Source organism: Haemaphysalis longicornis, unplaced genomic scaffold, assembly GCF_048455015.1.
Source record: "Haemaphysalis longicornis isolate Haplotype H1 unplaced genomic scaffold, Haemaphysalis longicornis Haplotype H1 scaffold_4, whole genome shotgun sequence".
Taxonomy (NCBI): Eukaryota; Metazoa; Arthropoda; class Arachnida; order Ixodida; family Ixodidae; genus Haemaphysalis; species Haemaphysalis longicornis.
The window spans coordinates 123,769,839-123,790,836 of record NW_027526361.1 but is presented as its reverse complement, the minus strand read 5'-3'; the positions used below and the strand labels follow the sequence as shown (position 1 = coordinate 123,790,836).

General features: G+C 42.4%; 1 protein-coding gene across 1 annotated transcript in view; it reads left to right on the top strand.

The window, feature by feature from the left end:
• The window catches only part of LOC144180552 (uncharacterized), a 49,900-nt gene extending 30,360 nt beyond the window's left edge, over positions 1 to 19,540 (top strand). Inside the window, exons 2-4 of the mRNA XM_077708881.1 lie at positions 11,016 to 11,359; positions 15,126 to 15,173; positions 18,567 to 19,540. Coding sequence (XP_077565007.1) covers positions 11,016 to 11,359; positions 15,126 to 15,173; positions 18,567 to 18,609 — 435 coding nt within the window. The 3' untranslated portion in view covers positions 18,610 to 19,540. The remainder of the gene's footprint in view (positions 1 to 11,015; positions 11,360 to 15,125; positions 15,174 to 18,566) is intronic.
• Positions 19,541 to 20,998: the final 1,458 nt, after the last annotated feature.

Genomic DNA, 20,998 nt, shown 5'->3' with positions numbered 1-20,998 from the left:
CTAGGAAAACCGACCGTTGTAGTCGACTGAGCCCTTTCATTTCGCCTCAAGCTTGAGGGCGTCTGAAAAGATTTGCTCTTTTCTTTCTGTGGTAGTTTTTTCCTTACGTCTGAGCACTGTTCTTTGGAGTCTATGGCTTGGCTACGGTAAAACGAAGCAAAAAAAAAAAAAAACATGGCGCTCTATTACCTGAAGCGTTACGCGTGCATTCCAGACAGTTCTCGCTAACGCGAAGCGCATCTGCGTGCAGCGTAACCAAATGATGTTGTCCTTGAGCCGCTCGGCTAATTCCCATATTTTATAGCGGGGTCGAAATTCTTGGCTAATACCCTAGCTCAACGTGTCCTTTTTGCTACTTACCTCTCGTGTCGCGGAGAATTTCGCTACGCGTCAAGAGATTAAGATAGGGGCACAGCATCAGCGAAGGACAAATGACGCTTCGATCTCCGGCTGAATTTTTAATCGTAGGCGCGATCTTGGCTTCACAAAATGCTGGCCCTAATAGCGTCACAGCGAAGCAGTGGGTAGGTTACCCCAGTAAGTGTTAAATGCATTAATTTGTTGTATCGGAGCTTCCATAGGGTTTTCATGTTATTTATTCATTTAGTTGTTTATTTATTTATTTCAAGTATTCGCGATCACACAAGCGTTGAAGAGGGGAGTGGGTTTTGAGAAATACAAGTAACAAGTAGCAAAGCCGCATGAATTTAACATAGACTACACATGCTGGTAGTACAGACAACAAAAGTGCAGAAGAAAATACGCTGGTGGTTCTTCTGGACGGTTATGTAGAAATATTTGCGTTCTAAACAACAAGCGGGTAGCATTTGCCGGCTACAAAGCAAAGTACACGAAGTTTACAGAGTACAACACAATAAATGTGCAAAACATGCGATCAACCGTAATTCAAGAAAAATGAAAATACAAAAAAAAAAAAAACCAACACTAACAGAATGAAATTCACGTGGAATAAGCGAACAACTATCAGCGAAAAAGATTTGAATCGGCTATTGATGCCATATCACTGGGAAGGTGGTTTCGTTCGGTCGAGGTTTACTGCAAGAGAGAATAAAAAGTGACACGTGTGGATTTGTGTGGCAAAAAATGTTCGCGACTTTGTTCGCGGCTTAATCTTATAGGGGCAAAGAGAGAAAGCAAAAGTTTGGTTCAATACAAGGACTGTTTTGTTTTGATAACAACAATAACAATATTACCGCAAACTTCACACCAATGATCAAGATTATAAAGAAAATCTATGAAGCAATGGTGACTCTTAAGCCACGCAGGCGATTTGTAAGTGACGCCACAGAATATTGATTCTGCGATTCGCTCCCGCTTCTATAAGCCACCGTCAAGAAATACGACCGTGCGATTGTAGTGGGTCCTCCATTTTCATTTGATCGGATGACATAAAACACTGATAACTATGTTTTAAATTCTTTCCCGTATTAGGCCACTTCTGCTCACATGACGTCACTGTAGCGCGCAATCTGAGTTTTTAATATCTCGCGCGTTTTTTTATACTAAAACGCTTTTCGTGGATGGAATGGAGTTGAGTCAGGTACCATAGAGTAGTTCCTTAAATCCTACAAAGTTTTAGTTCATCTTAATGGCCGCTTTCAGACACGGTTGTCATTAATTTGCTGTCTTGCTAACCTAAGTTATCGTATAAGGGAGGACACCTGTCAATGGTGGCAAATTTGTGAAGTATATGTTCGGAACACCCACGACGTTCCTACAATTTAGATTAATTGTTCCGGCGGTTGCAATCAATTAACAGTTTCTTATGGTGAAGCCATAATATGAGACTCAGTACAGTGCCTTAACAATGGAACAAAAAAAGGATACCTTTCATTCTGGTAGCACAAAATGGCCGGTTTCAGAGGTATGAATGTATTCAGAGGTATGAATACATTCAGAGGTAACTTAACAAAACTTCTTGGGGGCTAGTTGGTTCATAATTCTTAAATATGTTTAGCGCAAAAACCAAAGGACAGTGCACAAAAAAGGAGACAGCACGGGCACTAACATTCAACTGAAGTTTAATCACCGCTGGAGCCGGTAAACATAGAAATAACTGGAGCATGCGCAGCATGCGAAACAGTAGGGTATCGAAAGTACGCATATCTGTCAATGACCGAAACGCTCGAAAAAAATATTTCTCATAGTTAAACAGGAACACCGACGGATCACTGATACAATTATAGCCCTTTTGCTTGATATAAAATGCTTGCAAGATTTCCCGTGCTTCAGAGGATTGTTCAGAAGAACCAATAAAGAAAAACAAAGATCCTTCAGAAGAACATTCAGAGGATTGTTAACAAAAGCGCGGCAATCTTCCGCCGCTTGTATTCCTTGTAGGCTCTTTGTAGCTACATTCGGCTCTTAGTGGTCACAAACGTTTTTATATTTGTTGTTTTGTTGTTTTAGGAACCTCTGCTTGTTTATACCACACAGTCATGTAAACTTTGGTTATATTGGTTAGTAAGTGAGTGAAATTCTAAAATTATGTACTTTTTCGGAGATGCAAGTAGCAGTGCAAAGTTAATTTGTTTTGAAAACTTTTAATTCGTATTTCCGTTATTTTATTCAGCTTCTTCATTGCTTTTGCGGTTGTTGCATACTATTGATAGATATTTTTTATTTATTCAGCCCGTCTAATATTTCATTCGTCTAGTTATTCCTTTTGCATTTCTTTTTTTATTGCGTTTAATCAATTAGGTCTATTTAATCTCTTTTAAGGAATACATGTGATGTTCGCCTATAACGCTTTGCGCCAATGCAGGTGTCAAGCAGCTTGTACATTTTCGCAGATTTTATTGGTATATCATTTAGTTTTTTCTCGTCAATTTTTGTTTTTGACTTTGGTGTGCAACATCGATGTACCAGGGGCATACTTTACGTTTTTGTTAGTTCGCCTGCGTAATAGCTTTTTTTAATGTTGTAGTTTTCATTTCTGAGTCCCCTTTTACCAATTAGTATCTTCATTTACGCTGCTATAACGATTTAATGGGTTCAGTTCACCAAACATACATTTTTGTGCAGATGTAGGGCACTACGCGTTTGGCCTGTTTAAACAACTTCCCTACTTGTAGCTCCTTTTTTATTTATGGGCTCCTCTATGCTTTCTTGGTTTTGTAAGGGCGGTGTGGATGAAACAATGGTTTTTATTTTACAACTACGTTTTTATTCATTCTTATGTTTCTATACTGGATATCTTCTCGTTTCAAGAGTGTTTAAATTCCGTAATCATGCAGTTTTTCTGCGAATGCAGTAAGTTATCTGCCTGGTTCGTTTTAAGTATTTTATTCGTGTTTTGATGATTTTGTACTTGTATTCTTATTGTTGTCTTCGTTTTGTGACGGCGGCCTATAAACAAAAGCATGCATGATAATTTAGTTATTTCATTTGAAAATTTTTATCTTGTTTTCGCATATTTTTATTTTTTGTTTTTCAAATTTTCTCGTCCAATTACCTTCGTTTACCCTAATACAGCGACGAAATTCTGGTTGTTACAGGGTTGTAGCTTTAGTGCTTACTGGGCACAAAATGGAAATTTTTAGGCACGTCTTGATCAAAGAAACCTTTGAATTTTTCTCGAATACTTCATCTTAAAAAAATAAAAAGAACACAGCGCTGCACTTGTGCTATTATTAAGAAAGTAAAATTGTTTTTTCTCTAAAAAGCAGGTTTTTGCCGTAATGATAGGGTCTCTTATGTTAAAATCTTCCGTATACCATCCTGGAGAGGAAAAGAGAGACATGGCTTTGATTTACTTTGCTTTCACATTCCACAAGACTTAGATCATTTTTTGGTCTCTTATTTATGTCAATGCATTGTCAAAGCACTGTTTCGATGAGCAAAGATTTAGAAATACTATAAGGATGCTTTAAATTGACAGAAAGATATCTGACGTGCACTGCTCCTAACACAATGTCTAGGGTCCGAGGACTTCTGTCAGTGTCTTTAGTCCCAGTGTACTCTCGCTTAGAAAAAAAATAAATGTGTTTTAATTTTAATTCAAATAGTCTCTAGCTCCGGAAAATTTGATGGTGAAAACGTTTCTTTCACTTATGAAATTTGAATGCTGGACTATGAGACATAAGGAAGGTAGTTCTACTATATTCAGGAGGACGTGCTCAGTCATATTTTGCAATATGACAGTGAAACTAATTCGCGGCTTCATTTTACATATCACTAGAATAGTTTCTTTTTTACATCTGCATAGACCAATGAGATAGATTTGAATACGAATACTGATATTCATGCCATATAACATCTCACATATGGAATGGATGGATAGGGCTTCATACACTTGGGAGATCCAAAGAAATAATTGCGCGTTCAAGCAAATGCTCCAGCAGGAAGAATACTTGTCTATGTAACGTGAAAACAACCATGCCGTGGCCCCACTGATAATCGGTGTACCGATTCTAACCGTAAGTGTTACTATTATCGAAAACGACGGGGCAGGAGACAAACGCAACTATTTTAAAAAGTAATAGCGCTTGGATAGCACAAATAACGCCTCTTAACTTCGTAAAGGGTAGTTCAGGTATTGCCAGAACAGTTAATTTTGTTGCCCAGATGAGGCTTTTCACGATATGTTTGGGGAACAAGAAGCTACGGGTTTGATTTATTTCTTCATTTATTGAAAGGTCTAAGAGGCTTTGTTTTATTTTCAAGGTGAACGCGTTTGAGCACCAGACATAAACAATAGTCCCTTCCGTAACGCATTTTTTAGGTGCCCGAGAAGCCATTAAGGGTTGTATTTCCAAATCATTAGCACTTTCGGTGTTACATTGTACTCGCCGGTAATATCTGGCGGGCTACACAATAACGGTAGCCTTGACGGCTGCCTTCTAATGAACCATTGTGCGGTAGGGTTCCAGGCTTCTGCACCTTCGAAGTCCATACAATAACGTGGTTGAAGGCGCATTCATTCAAGTTTCAGAAGTAGAAAGCAAGAACACGTTACAAAAGTTCCAGAGGGTCGATCAGCCGGTATACGAAGCGGTGTTTCTTGGTAGATAGCCATTTTAGAGAGAGACGTTTTTGGTCTCACTGATGGCGGTGTCGTAAAACCAGATTCACACAATGACAGGGCACACAATGATGATAATGGTGATCATGACAAGAAAATCACTTCCCGTGGCTGGAAACGAACTGGGATCCCGCGCGTTATGAAGTCGACGTCTATCCGATTGCACCAATCCGACAGCGCTCAACTTCTTTGTGAGCTATTCGGTTGCTGTCGTCTAGGTTTGGACTACAACTTGGAGGCAGTTTGCACTTTCGTCGTTGAAGCTTGGAGTTAGACTTTGAATTTTCTTTCACAGCTTTGCATACAGCCAATAAAAAAAGCACTGCCCAAAGGACTAGCATTTCCAAGGATACGGCATTGATACGACGCAGCATCTCTCGATGGACCACTAATTCTTTGAACCTCGGTATTTTATTGCAAAAAGTGATGTATGTATGACTTCCAACAAAAGTCGTTTTTTAGTGTAAGCCATGGCATTCTGATCGATATCGTCACTGTAACTGCGACACGCTTTTCAGTGCAATTGGGAGTAGAAATATTAGTGAAATTACAATACATGTCTTTGTATGAGATACCGGGACGACTCATTAGCACTTGAAAGAAGTGAGGAGATGAACGGGGATTGAAACCAGGATCTATTTTACCCGGAAAGGCAGACATACTAGCTGCCTCTCTTAAGGCGCAGTAATGTGATACTCAGTGGCCGAGCAATAGTGATTTTCCGTCCATAGGAAAGTGACGGAGAAATGTGATATATCGGTTCGATGGCGACTGTTTTTTGAGATTTATTATGCACGTTTGCAATGAGCAGATTCATGGAGTGTATGTGTGTTCGTGTGTTTTTATAAAATGCATCTCTCAGGCCCCTGTATGTTATACGACTTAAACCGGTGTAAGACGTAGTATGTTAATTACATTAGCACAGACCAAGCTTTATAATTCCCCAAATGTGTTTGATATTATGCGCAGTTCTATGCTTCATGACAAACGAATACACATTATTTTATCTCTCCGGATGGTAGTCTTGCATTGCATGGTGCAAGACACCTCAAGTGTTCTCCAGGGGAACCACTCATCGGCCACTTAAGGAAGTCGTGTAAAGCAACACGCAGGCTTATCAGGGCTAAGTTAGAGATTAAACTCAATCGGGTGAATTGTTTTGCATAAAACTGGCCACGTCGATGTGACGGATAGTGGGAAATAAGTGAGTTGGCACAAATGTGTTCAAAGGAATTTGCTATAAGGTTAAGAATCGTCCATGTCATTTTGGTACGTCCAATGGTTTAGTTAGATAAATCAGCCTTGCTTCCAGAACAACTTACTGTTGCGATACACGGACAGCAAAATCTTTGCAATAGTTGTGGTGGCCTATTTGCCCCCATGACACTTCGTGAAATCGAGGACAAAGTGGATACGCACCAACTGAAAGCAGACATATAAGCCACAAAAAAGGCCAGAAGTTGAAGGCTGCGAGCAGGCGTATGCATCATACCGGGATATACAAGAGACCTCGAGAACACTCTCAGCAGGAGGTTCTTTGTAGTGGGGTCTTTTGGAATGACATAGAAATTTTATGCCATCAAATTGTGCAGATGCAGATGGCTAGTTACCCCTTGACGCTTGACGTGATCAGCACACGGTTGGCTGCAAATACGGGCATCCTGGGCAGATTCAAATCATAGCAGCAGAACGAGAGGGCCCACGGCTGCTTTCAATGGGATATTTCGTAAGAAGTGAAGGGAAGTGTTTCCTTAGCGCTCTCTGTTTAGGCTAGCATCAATCAGCGTCTCTTATAGAGTCCCGTTGCTAAATTTCCTCTATTAAACTTCCGTTTTAACAAGCCGGAACACGTATTCTATGACACTATATTCCCGTAAGGGAACTCGGTAAATAAAAACACAAATTGTCTTTAGAATTTTTCACACGGCGCGGAAAAACAGCCAATTTACAAGCTCTGCAGCTTTGTATAATAATTGAATTTGTCAGCAATTTTGCCGAAAAATTTACGGTGGTGGCAAATGGCTGCAGTCCACGCGTAGGATAGTCGTTCGGCAGTTTGGAAATACAATGTACTCAGCAGTTTTATATCTGCATCTGAAACAATTAGGCGGAAGCTTTTAAAATACAAATTACATTTTTCTGTATGATATTAAGCCTTGTTTAAAGCAAAAATAGTGGACATCTCGAGGCTAATTATATGCACGTATTTAAAAAGCTTTATAGGGATGATTTCGATAATATGCCTGAACGCAGCCGCAATGGGTGGGCTCGCTGCCTTCTCTTGGATAAACATGACAACACTTATGATAGTTTATTCGTCCAGCGGCCTTCCAACCAAATTGGTAGTTTGGGGCTTGCAGCTCTATTAAATTACAAATTAGCAATCCTTGGCCGGCGCAGCCAGCTGCGGATGGCTGCAATTACATTTATAGTAGTTGGGGTGGCCAAATTTTAAAAGACAAGGGGCTGCAAGAATGGGGTTCTATAGTGTGCCCGGAGTCGTTCTATAGCCGCTCTACATGCTGCACGCATTGGATCAAAATTATTGCCAAAGAGAACGTGAGGGGGCTGTTATAAAGAAACGTTGGCAGAGGACAATTAAGAAATTGATTTGGATGAAGGTCTACACTGGGACCTCTTTAAAGTCTTGTGCTCAAAACCCGTAGTTAAGCGTAGATAATTATATTGTAATTGGCCACTTCGCCCCCTGCCCGCATGTAAATCTGTTCTTTGCCTGACAGAATAATTGACGGGGAGCAGCGGCATTGGCAGCCGAAGTATCTAAGCTGTAGGCACTTTGTATTGCAAATTTCTAGGAGAGGCGATGGTAGGCTTCCAATGTACGTGGGCGGCGTTAGCAAGTGAGCCAAGGTCGCCAGTTGCATTACATCACTGCCTGGCGGTATTTCCAAACAACAGACTCCCACGGATTAAACGTCGAGCCGCTAGGCACGCATGAGGAGACAAGGAGTGGTCACGAAATGACGAAGCATATCCGCCGCGTCGGTACTAGCATGTCTTGGGCTGCATCGTGGGCTCCATTCCTGTATTTGCTCTGATATATTATGTTACGGCTACAGTGGTTGGAAGGATATTTGTAAAATTTGAAAATCATACTGCCGAGGAAACAGTTTTATTGCAATGTCCGAGACCTACCCGGCTACACCTGCCCACGCAAGCGTTCATGGGGTAATGCGGTGACGGGGTGAAATCGTAAATTATCTCGCTTGAAAAAAATCTGCAGGAATTCAGCGACTTGTACTCTAATGCGTAGCATCATTATGCCGCTTTTGTTCATTGTGGGTTTGGTGCAGCCACATTTGGTTGTGAGTAGCCAAACACGTGTGTTCATTTTGTTATTTAAGCTTTACTTTCTCTGTTCTCGAGAATGAATAAATTTTATAGCAATATAGCGCTTAAGTGCATTTACTTTGTCAATTATGTATTTTTTCGGGCATGCAAGGCGTACTTGACCGCTGATCTGTTTTTGCTAGTTTTTATTCGTGTTTGTAGGTTCTTTACCACGCGTTTTGAGTTTTTTCTTCGTTGATTGGAGACGGTGCATGCAATGCATATTTTTGATTTCGTCAGTTCTTTTTATAGAATGGTTTATGTTTATATTTTTTGTTTTTATGCTTTTTGAATTTCTGTTCTACCAGTTAGCTCCATTTACGCTATCGTAACAATTGATTGTGTTACTTGCGCTATTTATGTATTTGTGTAGGAATTGTGTAGGATGTGTAGGAATGTATTTGTGTAGCGTTACACCATTTGCCCTGTTTTGGCTATTTTTCTTCTTATTTAGTAATTTTGAGAAAACGCGTTGTTCTTAGGCGGGGGACGCTGCAGTACACAATCCAGGGAATTGGCAATAGCAGTTCAATTGGTTGTATATATATCCACCTTCGGAACAAAAGTGCGTATATATTATAAAATTTTTCTGGTGTAAGAAATCAATTGTCTGTCCTGTGGCTATGCTTGCGGCTTCTCTTTCTTCGTGGTGCGATTTTACTGTGGTTTTATTGTATTTTGTGGAAATTTGCTTCAGCGTAGTGAACAGTCGCTCTCACCTCAAGTGCTACACGTAGTTTCAATAGTGGTTTCGCGCTTATCGTGATGCTAGAAAAAAGCAAAAGGTCTCTCTCATGCAGCCATTGCGTGAACTTTAGCCCCTAATCAATTGAGACACACGGGCGAGAACAGAACTGACTTGTCTTATCGACTGGCACTTACGTCATGCCAATACTCCAACGCGGCAAAAGAAAACAGCAGATGTGATGTCACAGTATCAGGAAGGCGAAACGCGCATCTGCTGTTGAAGGAAAAAAGGGTCATATAGGCCCCACATGTCAGATATCCGAAGTGACTTAGGTTGTGGGATGAGACACAAACTTTGTTCTGCGTACTCCTCTCAGTATGTGGGCTTATGCTGGAAATGCTTTTTAGTGTATAACTGTATGTGCAACATTATGCAATCCTCTTAAGTTTTGATAGTCGTACAAGGTCGCACATTCGCTTTCTTGTTTACGTAATGCAGTCGCAGAGCGACATAGAGCAGTTCTCAGAGAGAATACTTCTATCGAACGCGAACACTGGACAAAAAATAAAAGAAAGCGCGTGTTTTGCGTTTTCTTTTCTTCTTCGCCCGGTGGTCACGTTCGGTAGCAATGTGAGGTTATTAGATAGTGACCAAGAAGCCCAAATTTACGCTTTAAGGGTTCTCAGAAACATTTTCTTTTTCCCTGAGCCATATACCTGGGTGCGAAGGACTGCAATGACCGTACGGTCATTAGGGAGCCCTTGGTCTTTAGCACAATTAAGCTACTCCTGTGTAGTCTAATTTTGTGACTTCGTTATTTGTAGAAGCGCAGGCATCAATCTACCTACCATAATGCATTACGGCTTAGCCGTAAACCACAGATTTGTTAAGGCCGAAATAAGGTTCGTCATAAAAACAACAGCGCCCATTTAGATAGTACAGGAACGCAAGAAGACGCAACAAGCGCTGTCCAGGGAATGCGCATTGGAGGCTTGCACAACGCGCTATCAGTGTTGCGGTAATCTAAGGCTGTCTTTTCTTTCTCTGCATTTGATGCTTCAAATATTGTTGCATTTGTTTTTCGTATGCGCGGTTGAGTGCGCCGAACTCTTGACGCATGTAGGGCGCGTTGATTGGGCTGCTTAGTATTGATACTCTGGGTATGTTTAATGAAAAACATTTGGGCGTCAAAGCTGGTTGTGCCTTCTTGTGTTCCCACCTTGTCTAATTGTGCCTTGTACTTTTTATGATGGACCATATCCTAAACTAGCCAGTTGAAAAACTAGCCGGTTTCTCAACTCTATGACAATTAACGTTCACTAGGAGAATATTATTGGGTTGCTACTTGTTCAAATAACAATTATAATTGACGGTGTAACGATTTCAACGCGAATGGATAGAAAAACCAATGTGTTTCCCCCTTAACCTTACAATCCGCAGCATCAAGAAACTATACCCAACGCCCTCAGCCTTTTCGAACGGCTTGCTTTTGTGTTTCTTGAGGCGTTACTAGCGATCCGAGCACAACTTTTGACACAAGCCTCCTTAAGATATAAGCTATAAGCCTCCTTAAGCTTAAGCTATAAGCTTATAGCTTAAGGAGGCTTGTGTCAAAAGTTGTGCTCGGATTGCTAGTAGCGCCTCAAGAAACACAAAAGCAAGCCGTTCGAAAAGGCTGAGGGCGTTGGGTACAGTTTCTTGATGCTGCGGATTCTAAGGTTAAGGGGGAAACACGTTGTTTTTTCTACCCATTCGCGTTGAAATCGTTACACCGTCAATTATAATTGTTATTTGCACAAGTAGCAACCCAATTTTGCTTGCAGCCATCAGTTGAACTAAAATTACCTTAGTTGAATTCAGGCTTGAGTCAGTTAATTTAACAAACCTGAAGAACAGGCGCTCACATTCTGTTTATTTTTTCTATTATTTCAGAGGCAATACTTCCCCTCTTTCCGCCTGGCGCTCGCCGCGGTGCTGCTGCTTTGGTACCTCGCGGTTCCAAGCAGCGCCGGTGTCATCCTTACTGGAGTGGCGCCAAATTACGAGCCCGAGCAGCCTACCTTCATGTACACAAACTTCGGAGTCATATTCGGCACGCGCGACTTCATGAAGCAGTTCCAGTTCCACTCAGCCACGGACGACTTCAACCACAGGCACAAAGACCTCATCGGGACATCGGGCCGCATCCGCGAGAACGTGACGCCCTACCAGGGAGACCCCAAGAGGGCCACCCGCTACACCGCCGGGGTCAACCACAATGAACAGAATAGGAAGAGGTGAGGGCCGCTTGTGAACCGCGGACGTCTTGACAGGAAACATCGGAGAAAGCCTCACAGAAAAATGTATTTTTTAGAAACGTTCCTTGCAACTAGATAAGGTGTGGTCCATCCCACTTCGTGGCTATGCACTCCACCGCATATCGGCGATGAAGATGATGGGGACATGGGCACGAGCTCGGTTAAAATACAGGGCGGAAAGCGGGAGACTGAGCAAGAGCGTGGCTATACCTGCCTATTATTAGACCTTGGAGAAAGCACTACTAGTAAAGCTGTGTTTCAGAGGCGAAGCCCCTTAGTGGTTGGGGCTGTCGTCGTCGTCGCCGTAATCGTTGTGGAAATCGTCGTCTCATGTAAGCACGGTACTAGAAAACAGGGACGCTCGATTACGCCTCGCTCTAGAGCGTAACGGGTACTGAAATATACACCGGGACTCTGGTTTACACCTCGCGCTGGATCACTTTGTAACGCGTTGTAAAAAAAACCGGAATGCTCGCTTACGCCTCACGCTAGGACGTTTCGTAACGCGTACTAAAAAAAACACCGGGAAACTCGTTTACGCCACGCGCTCAACGTTTCATGCTTCAAAAACACGAGTCTTTAGAGCAAAGCTGTATGCCCTACCTCCCAACGGTTTCATCCTCGGTGGCAAAAACGCCAAGGCGCCAAGAATACACTTATACACTGCATGCTTCACCCCTCCCGAGGTTTCACGTTAGTGGAGATGGCCAGGGGTTTTTTACTGATTTTTGCAATCATCTCTACGAGGCTCTCTTTGGGTGTGACCGGCATACCATTGATTTCGGTATTCCGATTCCTAGAGTATTATTCAGCCTTAGCGAATATGGCCCCTTTACGCCTAATTTGGCACGCCATAGCATCACACTTCTGCAGCTTTGCATTGGCGACCTTCAGCTCCTTTTGTTTGGCACAAATTTCTTCGAAAACCTTATTAGGGATGAAGCGACTTAGGGGGTGGGGTTGTTGACGTCTCCTGTCGTCGTCGTCGTCGTCGTCGTCGTCGTCGTAATCGTCGTCGTAATCATCGGCTCACGTAGTCACCGTACAAAACGCCTGGAAACTCGTTTACGCCTCGCGCTAAAATGTAACCCGCACTAAAGAAACACGGGGAAACTCGTTCACGCCTCGCGCTGGAGCGCTTCGTAACAGGTAATAAAAAAACCATGATACTTCTTTGTTCCTCGTGCTAGAGAGCTTCGAGCTTCAAAAAAAAGAGGCTTTTACAGCAAAGATGTATACCTCTACCACCCCTCCAACGATTTCATCTCCGTTGGCGAAAACACCAAGGCGCCGAGAATATACTTATACTGCATGCTTCTCCCCTACCGCAGGTTTCACGTTAGTGGAGATGGCCCGGGATTTTTCACAGAACTAAGGCTTCCTTTGATCTCCCTCAGTTCTTTGCGTAGTTCTCGCTCGAAAGTGTCTTTCACATTCTTCAGCTCAGCTCGCAGTTCCTGGTTGGAGTCCTGCACCAGTGTAGTGGTTTCTTTAGCTAGGACCATATCTAAACATCAATGCCGGAATATACATCATGTCGGGATGTAGTCTGCTGTAAACGGAATATTTTATACCGTCCTGCCGTTGAGGAAAGGCATAGTTTTTTTAAGTACTCGGTGTTGATATTGGGAACGGCAGCAAGGTGCTAGTTCCCCGGTGCCACAAGTACACCTGCCGAGGTATAAACAGGAGAAGACAGTTTTAGGAGACTGTGAAACTCTTTTTAAAGTCTTTTTGTGGTTAGGCGCAACTGAGGTTACAATGTAAGCTAAATGTTAACTTGTCCTGTGCACTATTACGTGCGGGTGAAGCAAAAGCAAACAGACCTGAGTGACCATGAAACTGTCAATATTTGGACGTGTGTGTGGGGTGCCTACATTGCATATCTCCCGCACTTATAAACACTAGAAAGGACTCAAGGGTATGAATATTTTAGCCATAGGGCAGTGCTTCTTAACGTCAATATTATCCTAAATATCGAATAGAAATGCCAAATCGATAGTCCTCATGAAGGGGCATTTTACAAAGTATTGTGTTAAACCTAGCGCCTTGTTAAATGCATCATTGTTTTACGTAAACCTCAGGCCCTTGTTTGGTCCGCAATACATAATCAGTAACTGCTGCCGTTCTCTTCTTCAATTGTTTGGTTTGAGTAAACATGGGTGTCGTGAACAATTTTCATCAGCGGGCTAATTGAATGGGGTGAAAACACTTTTGTTTCATTTCTTTTTTGACGCCCAAAGCGGTGTGTAAAAGTTTTCCTACATATGCCTTCCGCATTTTTGCGGGCATAAAAAGCTCACCAATTGTTCTAGATTCGAGTTTTTTTTCTATTTAGGTATTGACCGGCCTCCATTACCGCATCATTAAATTGTATTGAGCGGCTTTGAAGTTTTTTTAGGTGTTGTTAAAAGCTGGTTTCTAAAAGAAAGCGTTTTTCCTAATGACAGATTTATAGAAGATCAAACCTGTTCAGTGAACTTTTAGCAGCCTCAAGATAGAAACTCAGGTTGGTCTTGCGCTAGAACACTTGGGTTTTGTCCTAGGATTGCATGGGCGTGCACTTGTGTATTAATCATAATAGTCAGATAGGTAATGAAGAATAAAAAGCATTGCAGGACGCTGGCGTCAGCTGGCAACGAAACCGAACGAAAACGACAGAAAAACTTTTAGTGACGAAATATTACAGGCCACGAATAACGCACTTGTGTGACGTTAAAATGGGACATACATTAAAACGTACACACCAAAACCTTTCGCCAGAGGATATCGCAGCCAGCCCGCGGCGTTATTTTGATTACTGCAAGAGTGTAACGCCTCTTTTTTCAGCACATTGCATTCATAAGTGATCATGATTCCTGAGAACAGGTGAAGGACTAGGCGCATCACGAGATTTTCAGCCTGCCGTCAGCACAATTTTGTTCAAGAATTTGTAGCGTCTCATTATTCATTTCACCAATTACAGGGCAAAGACAACTAAGATTGCCTTTTGCGGGAAAATAATTGCCAGCTACCGTTTAAACCAACCATTGGCGCGATAAAATTGAGCTCCCACATGGCAACTTTAACAGATACAAAACAATACAAGCGTCAAAGTAAAAACCACCGGAGAGGAGCATCAGCGTTCTCTCAGACTATGGGAATGTGTGATAATCATTCTCGTTTAGTCATGCGGGTAAGTATATTGTCACTGTATATTGCGCTGCCATGTTTGATGGTGCTGAGTGCATGGTGTTGCGAAAACCGTAGTACTTCAAAGCAGCTAATACTTAGCTTCTTGGCGGTGAACTGCCCCATGCGGTCATGTTTCGGCTGCCCATATGACGATATAGACACAGACAGTCATGTCCACGCTCGATGCAATGGTGTTTCAGCATTAAATAAATAAGACCCCGATTAGGGGTTACCTATTTATCGTAGCAGCGTTTGATATCTTCCTTAAATGTGTATCAACTTCCAGATACTACTTCGCTCCATAGTGGAGGAGCAGCCTCAAACACTTCGCTAGCTTACAAGTAACACCAAAGGAAACTGCCGCAAATTCACTACAATTCTTGTGAAATTGCTTCAGATTGAATGTCTTCAGAAGTCGTAAGGATGTATCGAAAATCACGTTTGGCATGGGTTGGAAGCTATTGATACTCTCTTTCACTTTGTTAGTGAATTGTTCCATCTACGCTACTCTTTCTACTGCAGTATATTTGGCTTGAAACAAAATAAAACAATTGAGAAAATGCTTTTACAGCGCTCAAGATGAGCTGCAAGCCTGGTCCTCAAGAGTTCAAGCTGCCCAGTAAGTCTCATTTTTGCTTGCTTTTCATGCACTAACACAGACATGTGATTGGCGGCGGTTTGAGTGCACAGTTACTAAAACTTTAAAGCACACAATTCCAGCATCCTTTTCGCGACAACTAATAAACAATAATGCTGGGAACATTTTCGCCTTTTGAGCTACCATAAAACTTAAAAGGATCAGCTACATAAGCATACTACACGAGCATTCAAAACAATACAACGCCCAACGACGTAATTCGGTGAAAATCATTAACAGGAGTGTGAAGGGGGCAAAACGCAGAAATGTTACGAATGGCCGCAGGGCCCACATCCAGAATAATTTTTGAGGGACTGTAAATAATCAACTAAAATGAACAGCAATAAAAAGGTAAAACTCGCAAACAATACCCCAAAAATAAAATAAAGCTCCTTGGCTGATGCAACGATTAAATATCATGCAAGAGGTCACTTTCTCGAACCGTGTAAGCAATTTCCTTGCAACAATTGAGGTATCCTTAGGCGGTTCTTTAGCAGGTTTGTAGATGAATTCTTTTGGAGTCGAGAGTTTGTTTTAGCGATGGCATGTGCCCTATGTGCTTTTGTTGGTGCGGGTCCGAATTCAGGTATTCTTCCCAAAATTCTGTCTGCCCAGTTCATTCGACCTGTAGGTCGATATGTGGGCGGTCACAGCACGAGCGCGACGACTCCCTTCCGTATACATTTGAAATACAATCCCTCTGCGCTTTCTATATTCATTTCTCACATAAAATATCTAGCGTTATTGGAGAAAGGAAGAGGTATGTCAGTTGTAGCGTGTGCTGTAGGCACAGGCTTTCTGACGATTTGATCATACAGAAAAACCAGCCGGGGTAGCAGAGTAGTGGTTACGCGGTGTATGTACACACACAATACAGAAGGGGTCCCCTAGAATTTACTTTAGGGCCTCCATAGTATACTGCGGGAACGCATGACCGGGCTCCATGGCGACGTGGATGATCCGGGATCGGGGGAGTTTCTCCGGGAGTGTTACACAATTTGTCGAAGGGCACTGAGCCCAACAGCCAGCTCCCGAATGGCTTGGTTTTGTTGGAACACGGACTGTAGTTACATTAGCTATTCAATAATTTGATGCCAAAGCCAAACAGGAAGTACGGCTGGCTGCTTTGTTTGTAGTTTATTCCCGGTTTCATGACCTGCTTTATGCCGAAGCCAGACAATACATAAAACAATTCACGGAGGTTAAGGATACGGCTTTGTAACTGGTATGACCAAGGTTAGACTACAGCCACACCACGTTTTTTCGCTTTTCAAACGGTGCTTTGCACAAACAACGCCAAATTTGGTTTGCTAGGGTGGGTATTACAGTCTTAGGTAGTACGGCCGTGGCATTATAGACCCGCCAATCATATTCTCAGCTTGAATAATACAATTTGCCTATTACAGTGTCGGATAGCTTCGCCGTTCAGGACAAGGTTAATCGTGCGCTAACGGGCAGAACCCAGATATACCGTCTACAGGACGCATGTAAGAAAACAAGCACATCTCACGATAAGTGAATGTCAAAATGGGAGACCGCAGGATCTTCGCGTTTAAGCCTGGAATACGGTAGCTTGATCGCATTGGGCGATGAAGACTCTCTACTGAGCCCCGCACAAATTTGCGACAGCGTGTCCATAACACGCGTTGCAAACGTTAGAGTGCGCTTTGGCGTATTAAGACCCTCTAGTCTAGGACAGAGCGTTCGCCGAAAAGGGGTGGTTGGGGCAGGAGGCGTCAGATTAGTTACGCCATGAAAGCTTAAAACCTCTGTTCTGTGCGTGACGACACGTTAGCTTACCAGAGTTTGAGGCTCCTGACTGTTTGCTTGGTTGGTTTCATGTATTGGTCACTCGGTGAATATTTTTGAAGCTCGACCATGGGACCTTATTAGACGCTAGTATATATTGTATTGATGGGAGGTGTTCTGGGTGTAGTTTTCATCCACGGCGTCAGTTCCTCTTATGGCAGAAAAAACAAACACTTCGTCCTGTTCAACCACTCGGCGAAAAACAAAGGGGGTGGATTAGTAGTCGGAAATTGGAATTCGTGTGCACAACATCTCATATTTTTGGAAATATGGAGCCAGATAGGCAAAACAGCCGCAGAATAAGGAATTACGAATTGCGTGCTGCAAAATGAGGAATGCAGTTTATTCAAGGAGTAGTGACGCTTTAGAAGACCTGAGAGCACTCGATTTGGACTTTGCTAATCGCCCTTGCATTTGAGGAAAAAGGCGTGGCTTCTTTCGGGCAATATTGTCGTTCAGCCTCAGCAACGCAATCTTGTCGTTCAGCCTCAGACTCAGGCGACAAATGAGCGCCGCAAACAATGGTAATTTGCGAATGGCGTACCATTTGAACAAAACGCTATGATCTTCGCTGTTGCACGGTTCAGTGTATGACGTCATGCTTCCATTGTGGGAGGCCGAAGCGCATCGCAACCTTTTTGTATAGCGGGGGCAGTAGCTAGTTCAGTCACCAAAATTCCAATTTGTTCCGGGTACATTTTTTACCTTTGCAAAAGGTATAATTTTCTGGAACTATGTCCACAGGTGAACAAGAGGTTTTTAATTACACTACCGCGATGAACGCGCAATGTCAAAGTTCGTGGCCTCACTGGACTGTTCAACCAATTTTGATTGCACGCAAAGTAATCCCGTTCCACATGTGAACGAAAGGTTTTTAATTACACTACCGCGATGAACGCACAATGTTAAAGTTCGCGGTCTCACTGGACTGTTCAACCAATTTTGATTGTACGCAAAGTAATCCCGTTATACGTTATAAAAAATACTCGATTCTTCGCAATTTTAATGCGTAAATATTTAAGACGATACCAGCTGTAAAGTAAAGCGTTATATTTTGGCTGCCTTGATATTCAAACTTTAAAATTTTTAATGTGTGGAAGAAATAGTAAAAAATAATAGAAATCGTAATAAAAATCTAGGCATGGGCCCACCGGGGACATGTGGCTTACCAACCATAATGCCATTTCGTGGCTCTACAATTGCGGTTTTTTGTAACTACCCATACTTATTTGCGATTTTGATCAATAGTAAAGCCTACTACGACCTTGCATACGCCCCTGAAATGCAATATACCGCATAATATTTATATTACGGACTTTTAATAACGATATAAGCAAACAATCCTTGATTATTAATGTAGCTTGGACTGGGTTTAAGCGCGCGATACTCGGTAGTTTCTTTCCTAGATATCTCTGGGACGCGTTAATTGAACCCCAGACCGCCGACACAACACGTCTTATGTTCTTAAAATACAGCATCGCCAGCTGAAGGGCCTAGGTGAAGTGAAGGCGTCACAAGGTATTTTTCATTTGTGAACACCTGCCTTTTGTGTTTCTCAATGTGCAGCCACGTGGTTCCCCCTGCACCTGGAGTTGTCTGGATTGTGTGAGAGTCAGCGACGTTACATCTTCAATGATTTCTTAAAATCACAAGGCAAAAGAGCAGTCGGTTGCAACGATTTAGAATGCCGGCTTTCAAGATTGAACCCTCCACCTTGCAGACATGGCCGGGACTATTCGTTCTTCGGCTGCTCTTCGAGCCTTTTCTACTGAAGTTTCTACCTATTTAAAATGGGCGGATTACAAGTAGCTTCTGAAATGTCGAAGTAGACTGTGAAATTTAACGTTGACGGAGGCCTCTCGGCAACTTGGTTTTTGTATCAACGTTGTTGCCGTAAACACGCATCAAAACATTATATCTCTCGCAAACAATCTGGGTCTTGCACAAAAAAAAAAAAACATTGGCCCTTTATTGAACCTTCGAAATGGGGTAAAAAACTTTTGTTTACGCTATTAAACATTGTTCTCTGCTGTTCTGTTTTAAGAACAATTTTTCCCTTGCCAACAGTTTCTATTGTGACGAGTGCCTTGATACTGTTATGCGTTTCGCGACCCTCTTCTGTAAACTTTTGAAGCCAATCAAATTTACAAACACGAAGAAATGTTTACCTTTAGTTTATTTATAAGAAAGCGGCTTTTAGCAATACTGAGAGCACGTGTTGTGGAAGAAAGGATGCGGCATGACTTCCCTAGCAGGCCGCGTATTATGATTGGCTGATCCAGCTTACACAAAATTTAAAACTAATGGCACTTCAATCCCACTCTCTGCAAATATCCCCCAAAACCGTTGTGACAATACTGTTGAGCAGTAAAAGTAATGCTGTTAGTTTTACAACACGGAAAGTGCACGTGGGTTGTAGTTGATGCACTGCGTGGATAAGCTATTCTGTCAAGCAGACTTGTACATGTTTGTTTTTTGGTTCTGTTTGTTCTTGTTGGTTGTTTTGTATCGTCCAAAATAAATAAATTGTTGACCTTCTGTTATTTTTTTCTGCCGGATGCACTTCTGTGTTTCGTGGTCTCAGACCGATTTTTATGGATTTTAGGCCCCTATCGGTTCATGTCTAATTATTCTCCTTTATTCTAATGCAAAGCACTAAATTGGCTGATGGCAATTCCCAATGTACGAAATATTCTAAATGCGGTCTACGTGGCCTTGATGGAGTCCGTGAGGGAGTATCGAGAATTGACGTGAAGAGTCCTCATGTCCGGCCTCTAAATTCGAAGAAGTTTCGCGGGTAAACAGAACGACTGCTGACTGGTGTACATGGCGGCAAAATAAGCCCAGAAAAGTGTGCCATGTACAAAGCCGGGTTTGTGGTCGCACTCCGATAAGGCTACGTAGCAGCAGTAGGTATCTTGTAGAAACAAGGCCCAGTCTGTGGGTTCCCTCATATATTTAAAAGGAGAGAGCACACTCCTGGTACATATGTGCTACTCCTGGTTCAAATCTGAAAAACCTTAACTTGAAGTTCTCGGTGAGATGAGCGCGGGAGTTCATTTGGTACTAAAAATTAAACGGAAGTTTTTCCTCCCAAAACGACATATATGAAATACATGAAAGGATGCCATGTTATCTGTGGCCTTTTTTCAATTAGTTTGTACAAGTAAATAATCTCTAAGAGACTTTCAGCGATAAAGCAATGCCTACTTGGTGTACAATGAACCGTTTTAGTTATAGCTAAGCACTGCTAATGGTGTAGTGAAGGTGGAAGCACTTTTGTCTATTGCCCAAGCTGTCTTGACATTATTATTGTTCTCCTTTTCTCTTTCTGTTTTTTCGTGCCTGCTATCACGACTAATGACTTAAGTCAATTTCCCATGTTATGCCTTAGGTATCCGTAATGATAGACCTTACGATGGGCCGAAAGAAGCAAAACTTTTTGGATGTCAAGTTGAGGATACCTGTTTTGAAAACGATGAAACTATAGGCGTAACTTCAGACCTAAACTCAGGCAGGTATGTGGTGGCACTTGCAGTGCGCACACGACATCTCTTGGGGAACTGCCGCGCGATCACAGATTTCAGTAGATGCCTCATGACGGGGCTAGTTTTCGCGTACTGAAAAATTATTGAAACCTACTTTGCCACTTTCGTAGTGGCTTTTATAATAGTTAGATGCTCCAATTACTCATGAAAGCCTCGGTACATGTTTTAAATATGTCTTAAGACGCATGTCATTACGCATTCACCCCGACCACTTGTGGTCCACTAGAGCCATGAAACCCTTCGTGGCGTTGCTATTGCGTGCTTGTATCGCGTTCAGGAGTACTGTGCTCAATCTTACCCTGCGTCGTACCAGTTTATGTTTAACCCAAACGGCTGTTTACGGGAGCTTGCAGAGAAATGTGGCGTAAGCCTAAGCCTTTAAATCATAATTTTGTTCCTTCGGCCACTGGCTATATTTTCTGCCAGCTGTTGACCATTTCCTGCCCAACC